This window comes from Labeo rohita, chromosome 9 (genome assembly GCF_022985175.1).
Source record: "Labeo rohita strain BAU-BD-2019 chromosome 9, IGBB_LRoh.1.0, whole genome shotgun sequence".
NCBI classification, from domain to species: domain Eukaryota; kingdom Metazoa; phylum Chordata; class Actinopteri; order Cypriniformes; family Cyprinidae; genus Labeo; species Labeo rohita.
Genome location: NC_066877.1, coordinates 19,984,437 through 19,997,877, shown reverse-complemented (window position 1 = coordinate 19,997,877; position 13,441 = coordinate 19,984,437). Strand labels below are relative to the sequence as shown.

The 13,441-nt window shown below is 35.6% G+C and overlaps 1 protein-coding gene across 1 annotated transcript; it reads left to right on the top strand.

Annotated features, from left to right (window-relative positions):
- The first annotated feature begins 1,181 nt into the window (after positions 1-1,181).
- On the top strand, positions 1,182-12,531 carry cenpj (centromere protein J). The gene is made up of 15 exons (XM_051118484.1): positions 1,182-1,339; positions 2,312-2,701; positions 3,783-3,897; positions 4,081-4,216; positions 4,308-4,395; positions 5,167-6,457; positions 8,103-8,226; positions 8,377-8,542; positions 8,644-8,898; positions 10,105-10,177; positions 10,313-10,494; positions 10,651-10,791; positions 11,007-11,091; positions 12,019-12,139; positions 12,235-12,531. The coding sequence occupies exons 2-15, from the start codon at positions 2,336-2,338 to the stop codon at positions 12,425-12,427; spliced, it is 3,336 nt and encodes a 1,111-aa protein (XP_050974441.1). The 5' UTR covers positions 1,182-1,339; positions 2,312-2,335; the 3' UTR covers positions 12,428-12,531.
- The last annotated feature ends 910 nt before the right edge of the window (positions 12,532-13,441 follow it).

Sequence of the window (13,441 nt, the reverse complement as noted above, 5' to 3'; positions counted from 1 at the left end):
AGAATTTAGTAGTTTTTTTTTTCAGTTTTTTTCAGTTTTTTTTTTTTTGATGAATAGAAAGTTCATAAGAACAGCATTTGAAATAGAAATCTTTTGTTACATTATAAATGTATTGATCATCACTTTTGATCAATTTAAAGAAACCTTGCTAAATAAAAGTACAAATTTCTATAATTTCTTTCCCCCCAAAAAATGAAAACAAAACAAAACAAAAATTATAGTAGTGACTCCAAGCTTTTGAATGGTATAGTGTATAATGTTACAAAAACTTTTTATTTCAGATAAATGCTGATCTTTGGATGTAAAAACATGTAATGGACAGTTTTTTTTAAATATTAAAAAGTGCTTCTTGAATAACAAATCAACATATTAACATGATTATTAAACAACAATATACAAAGCGATATTAGAATGATTTCTGAAAGATCATGTGACACTGAAAACTGGAGTAATGTTGCTAAACATTTAACTTTGATCACAGGAATAATTTACATTTTAAACCATTATTTTAAATAGTAATTTAATTTAAATAATATTTCCCAATATAATATTTTGCTTTTGCTGTATTTTGGGTCAAATAAATTTAGGCTTGCTGAGCAAAAGAGACTTCTTTAAAAAACAAAAATCTTACTTTTCAAAAACTTTTGACTGGTAGCGTATATATTTTCTAAACTGATATAATTTGTCAGTATATACAGTAAATCCTATATATGATGTAGGTTCTATAAGTGAACTTTCCTCATGAACCTAATCTGTATAATATAACGTTTTTTTATATTTTCTGAGAGAAATGCTTGTGGTTCTCACCTGTCCACCTGGTTTGTTGCCATGCTGAGGAGTTTTATGCTCGTTGCTATGTGGTCATGAGCAAAGCATTCTTCAGTGTAACTCTGTGGATGAATTTATCGTCTATTACACAATTAAGTTCAATACTTTGGGTTTTGTTTCGCTTGTTTAGAACTGAGTAAATGCGGCATGGTGTTTACATATTGCAGGCATAGCTCATAAATATTCATCTTAATCCGTTTGCCTCATGTATATGTATTATGAATATTAATCATTCCTGTCTTTGCTTTGTTTCAAAGCTCATTAATAATAATATTAAAGCCTTCACCACAGCTCTGGGATTCGTAAATCAGTCCTTCTTGGTAAACGCGACGGAGGGGAGGAGCATAGACAAGTTTTCTGACTACAACTCCCATCATGCACCGGTGCTGTCGTTTCCATTCGTCAGTCTCGCGGGCTATGCTTTGTTATGGCGGTATCGTTCGAAACTTACCAAAGTTCAGACGTCAACTGCTGAAATATTTAAATACCCGAGTCGGCAACCCAAACCAAGGTATGGCATATTCATTCACAGGGCTACACCTAACACCTCCGGTTTTAAAAAATGATTTTGCATCGAAATCTGACATTATATAAAACGCTGACAAGGTTGTTGAGTCTTAAAATACTGTTAAATAACTACCGATTTACGGTGTTAAAACTGCTGCCTACCTAGACAGGATTGTGTTCGTCTCTGGCTGTATACTAAGTTAGATTTATAGGCCCAGCTAACGTTAGTGTGTAATTTTGAGTTTATTCTTATTTGGTGGTTTCCTTAATGTCATTTGCAGCTGCTTCAGAGGTACTAACAGGCAGAAATTGTTTGCCTGAGTGTGTTGTTTATCGGGAATCGTGCTTAATTTATTACAAAATCGGATTAACGTAAGATGCTAGGAAATTTAATTTTAATGCAGTAATAGTCCATCTCTAGCAATTGTTCTGTACAGTTAAATGACCTCGAATCAACTTGATGCTTTTGGCAAAAGATTTTAGGTCCAGCTAGACTTGGAGGGCAACTTTAATGTTTATTTATACATACACTTATACATAAAACTTACTTTAAAGTATTCCTAATGATAACGTGCTTGTTGTAGTGAATGTTAAAATTAACATTATAATAAAAGTGAAAATGAATGCAGTAAGATGTGTCGCCCATTTAACTGCACATAATTATGGGCCCTTTCTTTTGCTGGTCATATGATATATAGAGATGGACATGAGGAAGGTGGTAACCGGTAAGCTTATTCTAGAACAAAGCAAATTTCTTACATTCAAATATTCTCAGAATGAAACCTTTTCCTGACTGGTTTATTAAACTGAGAATAGTGCACTGCGAAATCTCTGGTGGAACGGTTTACGGCCCCTCTACATACAGCAATAAAGTGCTCTAATCTCCTATCTCTCTCCTTTCTGTCTGAATAACTCCACACAATGGAGTTAACTTGACCAGCCGTTTTAACATTCATTTGTAAACTCTGCTTTTTAGGGTTTGAGCCAGGTCAACATCATCATGATTTCATCTCCTGCTGGACTCCAGCAAGGGCAGCTTCATTTCCTTTCCCAGTGGATGCCGGACAGCTCCCGTGCTGGGGTGATATTACACGGGTCCCCGGGAGAAGCCGGTTCCGGGTCCGTCCGGAGCAGCGGCAGTCTGGTGGTTCAGGATCCAGATGACTCTTTTAGCTGTCAGTTTGCCCCACTGCCCCTCTCCCGGAGCAGCAGCTGTGCCAGTGTGGACGTGTGCAGTCCGGGTGGAGGTGGCAAGACGCTTCGGGACACTGAGCTGTTTGATGCATCTTTAAACAGTGAGATGCAAAGTATCCAAGATGTCTTAAGAAACACACGGGATCTCCCGTTAATCGCTAAGCTTGAACAGGTGGGTGGGGCTCCCCAGTTAATATGAATTTTGCATTTATCTTGTTTTTTGTAATATGCCTGTTATTTCCTTGTTGGGTATTTTAATCAGAGTTAATTCCATCTAATATGTCTGATATAAGGATGTTTAATTGGAAATATTGTGGTTCTTATTAAGAATGTGTTTCTTTAAGGTTGCATTTCAAGCAACAGTTATTCAAATGTTTAATGTTTAGTTTTGATCAGCTTTTATTTATAGTGGAAGTGAAAAGTTTACATGCACCTTCTGGAATCTGCAAAATGTTAATAATTTTACCAAATCATACAAAATGCATGTTATTTTTTATTTGGTACTGACCTAAATAAGATATTTCACATATAAGACATTTACCTGTAGTCCGCAAGAGAAAACTGAGGGACTCATATGCAACTGTTACAAAAGGTTCAAACGCTCACTGATGCTCCAGAAGGAAACATGATGCCTTAAGAGCCGGTTATCAGGGTAAATTTAACTTATTTTATCTTCTGGGAATCATGCAAGTATCTTCTGTAGCTTCTGAAGGGCAGTACTACATGAAAAAATATGATATTTAGGCAAAATAAGAAAAATACACATCTTCGTTCTGTTCAAAAGTTTACAACCCTGGCTCTTAATGCATGGTTTTTCCTTCTGGAGCATCAGTGAGCATTTGAACCTTATGTAATAGTTGCATATGAGTCCCTCAGTTGTCCTCAGTGTGAAAAGATGGATCTCAAAATCATACAGTCATTGTTAGAAAGGGTTCAAATGCTGAAAAACCAAAGAATTTGTTGGACCTGAACTATGTTTTTGAAGAACAGTGGGAAGCTTAACTGTTCAGGTAACAACAAAGGATTAAAAATCAAGTGTATGTAAATGTTTCAACGGTCACATTTTTATAAATGTAACTATTATTTTGTGGACTTAATGTAAACATCTTTTATGTGAAATATCTTATTTAGGTCAGTACTAAATAAAAATAACATAAATTTTGTATGATCTGTCTTATTTTGGTAAAATAATTAACATTTTGCAGATTCTGCAAGGTGTATGTAAACTTTTGACTTAAAATTTATTTGTCCAGCTGAAGCAAATGCAACATCGCATGCAAGAGCAGCTAAAAGCCCACCAGCAGGAACAGCTGCTGAGACTACAAAATGAACCTCAAAGATTTCTGGGAAAACCACAAAATATTGAAGGTATGTGATTTATGGTCCACATGTCATGCTTCTGTACACAAAGAGCTCTTATTTAGTATATGATGTTAAAGCATTTTATTAAAGATACATAGCTTTAACGATATATAAGTTTGGGTCTGCATATAGTTGATAACCATTAAGACAAGTTGAGATTTGACCGGCTTTCTCCATATGCCGCTGTAGAGACCACTGGGTGGAACCAGGAACAAAGTGTGGTGGAGTTGAACAGTGAACATGATGACAGTGATCGTGATTATGAAGAATCACTTCAGTCCACGATTGAAGAGCAAACTATGTACAGAAAAGAGCCACAGGACAGGTAAACTTCAAAACTGTAAGACTGAATACAGTGCAATGGACAACTGCAGTGTGTCAGTCTGGGTAAAGTGTTAAGTGTTTGTCGATTTTAGACCTATCAAATCGGGGTTTGGTGGGAAAACATTTGAGGAGATACTGGAAGAGCAGCTCAAGATGGAAGACCAGAAACTGATGAGCAAGGTCAGTTACAGAACACAAGTTTACCTAGTGTACAAACCTTAGCAGGCATATGAATTAATGTTGTTCATGTTAAAAATGACATGTCCAGGTAAAGACTGAAGAGAATCGGTAATAAATACAATCAAAACTTGTCAAGTGTTGATTTTGAGGTATAAAACAACCAAGATCTATGAGTTTTTGCTATATTTTATAAGCACTTTTGACCAAAACAAATGATTATAGGTGTAATATTAAAGGCGTAGTTCACCCAAAAATGAAAATTCTGTCATTAATTCCTCATCCACATATCGTTCCAAACCTGTAAGACCTTTGTTTATCTCCAAAACAAAAATTAAGATGTTTTTGATGAAATCCAAGAGCTTTCTGACCCGAACCTGGATGTGCTGTGTCCTGTTTTCAGTCAGAGGATGGCATTCAGTCATGCACACGTATGCACACACAGTCCTGTTGTGAAAGGCATCAAAGATCAAAGATTGACACCGAAGAGAAAAAATTGTTGAAATTTTAATTAAATTTTACTACCGTGGGTCTTGAACGTGTCAGTTGTGTTGCTGTCTACGCAGGGTCAGGAAGCTCTCGGATTTCATCAAAAATATCTTAATTTTGTTTTCCAAAAATGAATGAAGGACTTATGGGTTTGGGTCGACATGAGGGTGAGTAATAAATGACAGAATTTACATTTTTGGGTGAACTACACCTTTAAGTGCATTTTTGTAGCATTTATTTTCTTGGATTGGGCTCATCTTTTTTTTTTTATATTTACTTATGTAGAATGCTCCAGCTGAAGGGGTGAAGGTAAAGAGACCCTTTCTTAAACGAGGAGAAGGTCTGGCCAGGTTTACCAGGGGTAAAGCCGCTGTGCCACCACAAAGAAAGAGTCCACCTAACCCCAAGCACTTCTCATGCCTAAATTCAAAAGCATCCCAAGACTTGGACATTAGGTCCAACATGACCTCTGTCAAAAACAAAACCGATAGCTCAAAATCAACACATCCTGTGATCCAGCGTAAGACTGCTGTGCTCAACAAAGACAACATTCCTCAGAATAAAACCACACCGCCAGTCACCAAGATGACGGTTCAACCTTGTGTTCTTGTTAGACACCAAAATGAGAATATGAGCCCCATCCCTCAATTCCAGCAAAAACCTGATCCCTCGTCCAAGCAGAAGATCAGCAGTGTCACCTCAACAAACAGCAACAAGAATGGAGCATGTAGTGGTGTGGAGGATAACGCACGTGTTGCAGAAAACTCATTTGAGGTGTGGTTCACAGAGCGGAGGGAGCGCTGGGAACAAGATCACCGGCTTGAGTGTGCTGAACTCGGAGAGTTTGAGTTACTGGAACGAGCAGCGGATGAAATATCCTTCTCCAGCAACTCGTCTTTCATCACCACCCTGCTTCAGAGAGACCGCAGACGTCTCTCTTCCACACCCATCAAATCGACCAGTCAATCTGCACTACCTAGCCGTGGACAAGGTCCTGCAGTAACTCCTGAACCCATGTTGGGTCCAAGTGCACCAGTTCCTTCTACTGCGGTACAGAGAGATGTCATTAGCATAGGACCAAAAGGTCAGAGAGGGTTCTCAGAAGAGGAAACTGATGAAACGTTGGATGACAACATGTCCAATCCACCCATAACCCACTGCTTTCAAATGCCTACCACTCTGCCTTACGATAAACACACCTATCAAGACAGGGACGGTGCCAGCAGTCCAGAGGATGATGAGAGGAGTTTGAGTAACAATGGAGACTCTACTCTCATAGAATCAAGAGCCCAGTTAGAGTTTGATGATGATGATACCTGGAATGAACCTGAGGAGGAGTCCTGCTGTCCTGCAGAGGAATCCCCTTCAGAGAGGGCTCTGAAAAGGAAGGTTGCCTTCTCTAAGGGGATGAAACCAGCAGGTGGCAGTCCACATGCAGCTGGAAATCGGAAAGAAGCCCCACCGACATGCCAGTTGGTATCAAAGCTGTTTCCAGCACTAAAGCCTAAACCTTCTCCTCCGGTAACAGTGGTGCAAGTGCAGGAACCACAGAACGTGCCCAGTGAAGAAGGAGCAGGTAATGGTAGCAGTTTTGATGTTTTGCATACAGCTATGCAACATGCTTATTTTCATACTGAAATGTTTTTCAAATCTACACTAGCAGTCAGGTTACAGAACAGTAAGATTTTTAATGTGTTTTAAAGTATTCCCTTCTGCTCACAGAGCCTGCATTTATTTGATCCAAAATACAGCAAAAAGTACAATTTTGAAATATTTTTCTGTTTAAAATAACTGTTTTCTATTTAAATATATTTTAAAATGTAATTTATTCCTGTGATTTCAAAACTGTTTTTTTTTTTATCATCATTACTCCAGTCACATGATCCTTCAGAAATCATTGTAATATTCTGATGCACTCCTCAAAAACATTTATTATTATTATTATTATTATTATTATTATTATTATTATGTTGAAAACAGCGGAGTAGAATTTTTCTTTTTCGGGTTTCTTTGATGAATAGAAAGTTCAGAAGAACAGTATTTATTTGAAATAGAAATCTTTTTAAACATTATAAATGTCTTTATCATGTTTGATCAATTTACAATTTAAAGCATCCTGGCTAAATAAAAATATTAATTTCTACAATTTCATATTAGAATGATTTCTGAAGGATCACTGAAGACTGGAGTAATGATGCTGAAAAATTAGCTTTGATCACAGGAATAAATTAGATTTTAAAATATATTCAAAAAGAAAGTAGTTATTTTAAATAGTATTTTAAATTCAGAATATTACTGCTTTTGCTGTATTTTGGATCAAATAAATGCAGTCTTGGTGAGCAGAAGAGACTTCTTTAAAAAACTGACTTTTTTTGTTAGGGATGCATGATTTACCGGTACAATATTGGCTATTGTTCATTTGTTGAATTTAAAACTGTTGTTTTTAGTGTTTGATTTTATTTATTTAGTTAAAATAGTATAGAATTTTAATATCAGCCGTTTATCAGTTATTAGTTGTAACTGAAATACAATTATCAGCAAGTGTGATTGTCTGCATCCTCTATTTTCCTGTTTATCTCAGTGAAGCTGCTTTGACAAGTCAGTATTGTATAAAGCACTATAGAAATAAAAATTAATTATAGTGTTATGAAGCTTTCTAGACAAAGTAAATAAAAATCATCGTACACATTGTTGTAAAGTTTGGGGTCGGAAAGATCTTTAAATGTTTAAGCCTCTTTTGTGCATCAAGAATGCATTAATTAATTAAAATACAGTGAAAAAAATAGTAATACTGTAAAATATTATTACAATTTAAAATAACTTTTTATATTTTAATACATTAGGTAAGCTCTGTCACTGTGGTTAATTTGTTCCTATGGTGGCAAAGCTGCCATTTCCAGTCTTTTGCCACATGATCCTCTTCATTCTAATATGCTGATTGGCTGTTAAGAAACATTTCTTATTATCTATGTTAAAAACAGTTTGATAATAATAAATAGAATGATACATTTAGGTTAAGAAGAGTAGCACTTATTCTTTCTTTATTATTTTACTCAATTTAATGCATCCTTTCTAAATAAAAGTATTGATTGGGTTTAAAAAAAATCCTTATTGACCCCAAACTTTTAAACTGCTCATAGTACATATGACGTAATGCACTAGTTACATGCAGTGCTTGCATGATCCTACTAAATCCTGAAACTCAACTCAATTATTTTCAGCTCAATCAAGACTACTTCGTGAGCGTTTGGTACAGCTGGAAACAGAGATTGAAAGGTTCAAATCTGAGAATGCAGCACTGGCCAAACTAAAGCAGGAGAACCAGGACACAAGAGATAATCTCAAGTATAGTCCCTTATCTTTCTTGTTCAAATACTCTGTATATTTTGGTACATTTTATTGTTGTTCACAGCTAAACTGCAAATGCCTTGGCAATATGAATGTATGGTCATGCCAAAAACATATTATCTGAAAAATAACATTTTTCCTATACAGAAAAGAAAGGGCTGAATTTGAAAAGAAACGGACAGAGGAAATTGCAAAGTGGGAGGAGTTTAAAAAGGAGGAACATAAGAAACTGCAGCGCGAAAGGAAGCTTTTTGAAAAACATGCAGCAACTGTTAGAGCAAGACCTGACAAACAAGAACGAGATGAAATCCAGGTCCAGATTTATTATTGTAGATTGGAAAAGTATCATTTGGACCTCAGTTGTGCTTATAATTAGTTGTTTTATGTGTTTAAATCTGCTTATGTCTTTATCAGGCACTAAAGCAGCAGTTGAATGTGCTGCAGGAGGATTTACGCAAACGGGAGGCTCGTTGGAGCAACACGCAGAGCCGTCTCCGACAGCAGGTAGAGACTCTGAGCGCAGAGAACGCATCCCTCAGAGACCAAGTGCGGACACTGGAGAAACTGCGCCTCACTGCGTGGAAGAGTGCTGAGAAAGAGAAGGAAAAAGGAAGACTCTCTGCATCTAACACTAGAACTAGTACTGGATCCAAACGTACAGATTCCAGCGTAAGTTCTCTTACATATATAAACACTTAATTTCAATCAACTGGTAAGCATTAGTGTTGAACGATATACCAGTACTTAAAAAGTATTGCGATACTAAACGGTACGATTCCACATTGTACTAGTACCGGTACTTTAAGAATGCATTTTAATAAGAACTGTATTTCTGCGTGTCTGTGTTAGTGAATGGTGCAGACGCGCAGTTTTGTTTACTACACATTTTCATGATGCTCGTGGTGTTTTCTGCCTCTGCCGGCTAAAAATTTATTTACCAGAAAATTGCAAATACAACACAGTATTTCTGACACAAAAAAAGAGAGAAATAAATAGCCTATAATAAATTAATTCTTTATGAAATCTAATTATCCTTTATAAATTCATTAGACATGCTTTTGATTATTTAAAAGTTTATGAAATGATTAAAATAGAATCCAGAAAATTAATGGAAAACAGAGATTCACAACTGTATTTGAGAAAAATAAAACATATTTCATATAGGGCCTTAAAACATAATTTTTGTTAAACTTTTAATAAATTGCGATAAAATTCTGCATGGTTTCAATTAATTAGACACGCTTTTTAATAAATATTTTTTAAATGTAATCATTAAAATAGTCTAGAAAAATTTAAATGGAATTTAAGGAAAAAACAAAACAGATTTCATAGGGTCCTCTTTATTTCATTTGTGTCTTTGTCCTTTAGTTTGTTACTTGCATCTATGTTCTTATTAATGACAAAGATAAAATAACAAAAAATGACTATCACGATATAAATTGTTGTAAAAAAAATAAAATGACTATATCATGAAATAACATTTGGCTTTATCCTTTAAGCTAACTTACCAATATAGCAAACATCTCTAAATACCTGCAGGCTCGGTAGTTGTTCACCATAATCCTGTATGTGATTATTATTATTTTATTTTTATTTTTTCAAAGGGGGGATGAAATGCTTTATTTTAATAGATAAAATAACTATGGTCTCCATTTGGATCATCTATTATTCAATTACTTTTCTTGTTCAAAGTATTGGTTCAGTAGTAGTAGTAGTATTGATTATTTTAGTCCGTTATCATATCAAAGTAAAAATATCATGACAATACTAGTAAACAAACTCTTTTTCCAAAGAAATGGTTATTCAAATAATTTACAAGCATTCCTATAAACATTTGTGTAATATTTTACACTTACTATGTTTTTATGTGTTTAGAGTCCCTCTCAGAGTTCAAAAAACAGCAGCAGAAAGGGAAGTCCAGAGACACAGACCCCTCTCACAAACTCAGGTATTATCTTAAGTATTATTATCAAGATCACCAGTGCATATTTTTTGTGGTTCTAACCATAAAAATGTCTTTTATGTGTCTGTACTCTTTTATTGTGATTGCCATGTAGCATGACTTTTAAATAATTCCCTACAGCTTTTTTTCCTGAACAAATGAAAGAGAGCATCAGCTTCAAACATGAGCAAAGTTCAGTGGAAACCCTTTGTTCAGATGAACTATCTACGACTGAGAGGATCCATGATGCTCCACTGATTAACTCTCTCTGTGCCACTGAACAATCAGAGAAGGAACAGGAAGAGATTACGCAGTCAGACAAGGTTATCTTTTGCTCACAGTTTCAACAAATTCCAGATTGACACTGAGGGGAATGCCATTTCAAAACAGTTGCAGAAACCCCCTTCCATTAAGGAAATTATAGTTACATTACAAAGGTCTAATTTGGGGTCTGAGTCAAATATTTATGCATGTTTCAGATTGAGAAGGTGCTTCCCGATGGAGGTCGACTTGTTGTTTTTCCAAATGGCACGAGGAAGGAGCTTTCAGCTGATGGTCAGACAGTCAAAGTCATGTTTTTCAATGGAGATGTGAAACATACAATGCCTGATCAAAGAGTGGTGAGGAATAGACTCTGAAATTATGAATGTATTCCTATGGCATTTGCACTGATCCATTGCATCCAGTGTAATGAATCGGTTATTTATGTTAAAACACGTTGCTCTGTTTTAGATGCTGAAATGTTTAAATTGTGCTAAGGTTTTTAGTATAGAGAGGGTTTGTCTTTGAACTTGCAACTGAAAATAAGAATTAATTAATTTTTATTTTTTTTAAGATTTATTACTATGCAGAAGCTCAGACCACACACATTACCTATCCAGATGGGATGGAAGTGCTTCAGTTTCCTAACAGTCAAACAGGTGGGGCTGAATTCCTTTTAAAATGTTTTTAGTGGGACATTTCTCACAAAAATGAAAATTGCCACATGATTTACTCACCCTCAAGCCATCCAAGCCATCCCTATGACTTTCTTCTTTCAGAAATGGCAGTGAATGGCTTCTGAGATTTTGAAGCCCAATAAAGTGCATCCATCTATCATAAAAAGTACTCCACACGGCTCTGATGGGTTAATAAAGGCCTTCTAAAGCAAATTGATGCCTTTTGTATTTAAAAAAAAAATAAAAATCTTTATTTAAAACTTTATAAACTATAATCTCTAGCTTCCACTAACTGCTGTACGTATTCACGAGAGTGGCGTTATAGTGGTTGACAGACGTAGCTTAAGCTCTGGTGAGAATATGCTAGTCTCAAGGGAGAGTTTTGTTTACAACAAAAGAACACCAGTCTCCTCTTGGCTTATACTGAAATCCTCTGACATTTTTCTTTACGAATCCTCATTTAGTATATCTAATTCGTGACCGGTGTTTTGTTTTGCTCTCTTCTCTGTGCTTCCATTTTCCTCACTTCACACCGAAGATTACATTATGCCTATGTCTTTGGTGAAACAACACTCTCGTGAAGGTTAGCAGAAGCTCGAGATTATGGTTTTGAAAGTTTTAAATATTTTTTTTTAACACAAACACATTGCTACATTTAAGAAGGCCTTTACTAACCCCCCTGGAGCTGTGTGGAGTACTTTTTATGCTGTATGGATGCAGTTTTTTTGGGCTTTAAATCTCAACACCCATTTACTGCTATTATAAAGCTTGAAAGATTGTATTGGTCTGAAAGAAGAAAGTCATACACCTAGGATGGCTTGAGGGTGAGTAAATCATGAGGTAATTTTAATTTTTGGGTGAACTATCATTTTAAGTTAAGTCTAAATGTTAAGTCTTCATCTTTTCCAGAAAAACATTTCCCCGATGGTCGTAAGGAAATCACTTTCCCTGATCAAACAGTCAAGACTCTTTATCCTGATGGGAGAGAGGAAAGTGTACTTACAGATGGAACAATTATCCAGCTGAATCCGTAAGTACAACTTGTAGCCCTCCTCCTCCTCAATGTGTTATAGTAAAAGTTAGTTACCTAACATATTAAAATAACCATTTTTATTCTGCTGTCAGGGATGGCAGCAAGGTTATCCAGTTTAACACAGGTCAGCGAGAGATCCACACTGCAGATTTCAAAAGACGGGAGTATCCAGATGGTACGGTTAAAACTGTTTACTCAGATGGACGGCAAGAGACACAATACCCAACGGGACGTGTGCGGTTGAAAGACGCACAGGGTCATGTCATTATGGACACTAAGGCGTGAAAGGCCCAAATAATTATTTTATTTTAAATTAAACAAAAACAAATGGACATGAATGAAGTTGAGCGAAAGAATGTCTGTATTGTGTAAATGTGTTAAGTATTTATTTGGAGTGTAATTTCTGTAAAAAATAAATCTTTGTATGTTGTTTAACAGTTATGCATGACAAGGTGATTATAGTTGTAAATTGACTATACTAGTCTAATCAACTATAGTAAATCTATAGTTGATTAGACTAGCATCATTCATATAATTCCTCAGAGAGAATATGGACACTTAAATCATATGTTTAAGGTACTTAAAGTACAATAGCCAGGTTTCCATCCAAAGTTCCGAATTTATTTTGTGTGCAAAACTGGAATATCGCTTAAAACATTTGTGAATAAGCACTGTTTCCATCCAATGAGTCGAAGAGAACAAAATCGTCACTTCCTGATAAAATGGCACTACATATCACTAAGAAAAGTAGGAGAAGCCACTGAATATAATAATTTTCACATAGTAAATCACTTGCTATTCAAATAGAGCAGACGCAACAATACATGCGGTGATTGCTTTCAGAGGTGGATGCTAACTATTTGGGAACAGTCTTGTAATACAGTCCTTTAAGGCAATTATACAAAAATACTTCGACGGCAGACTTTGCTCAGGCATCTTAGAATGACCAAAACAATATTTCAGATGCTGTGCAATGAGATCAGTCTACTATTCAGTCAAGTTATCACGTCCCATAAGACAGTCACATGACTTTTTTTTGGTGCGTACGGAGGAATTAATTTGCCAAAATGCTTTTCCATCTCCCATTATTCGCATTAAATCTTCAAAAACCACCTCAAGCGAACGTAAAAACTTTTTTGCGAATTAAGTTTTTTTTTTTTTCTTTTTAAAATTTTGGTGTTTCAATCATTTGTTTCTGATGCGATACTTCAAAATGCACATAAAAATGATGAATTGTGAAAAGGTTCTTCGGGATGCTACTGGTCTAATGATAAAAGTGCATTAATTGGTCCAAGTCTG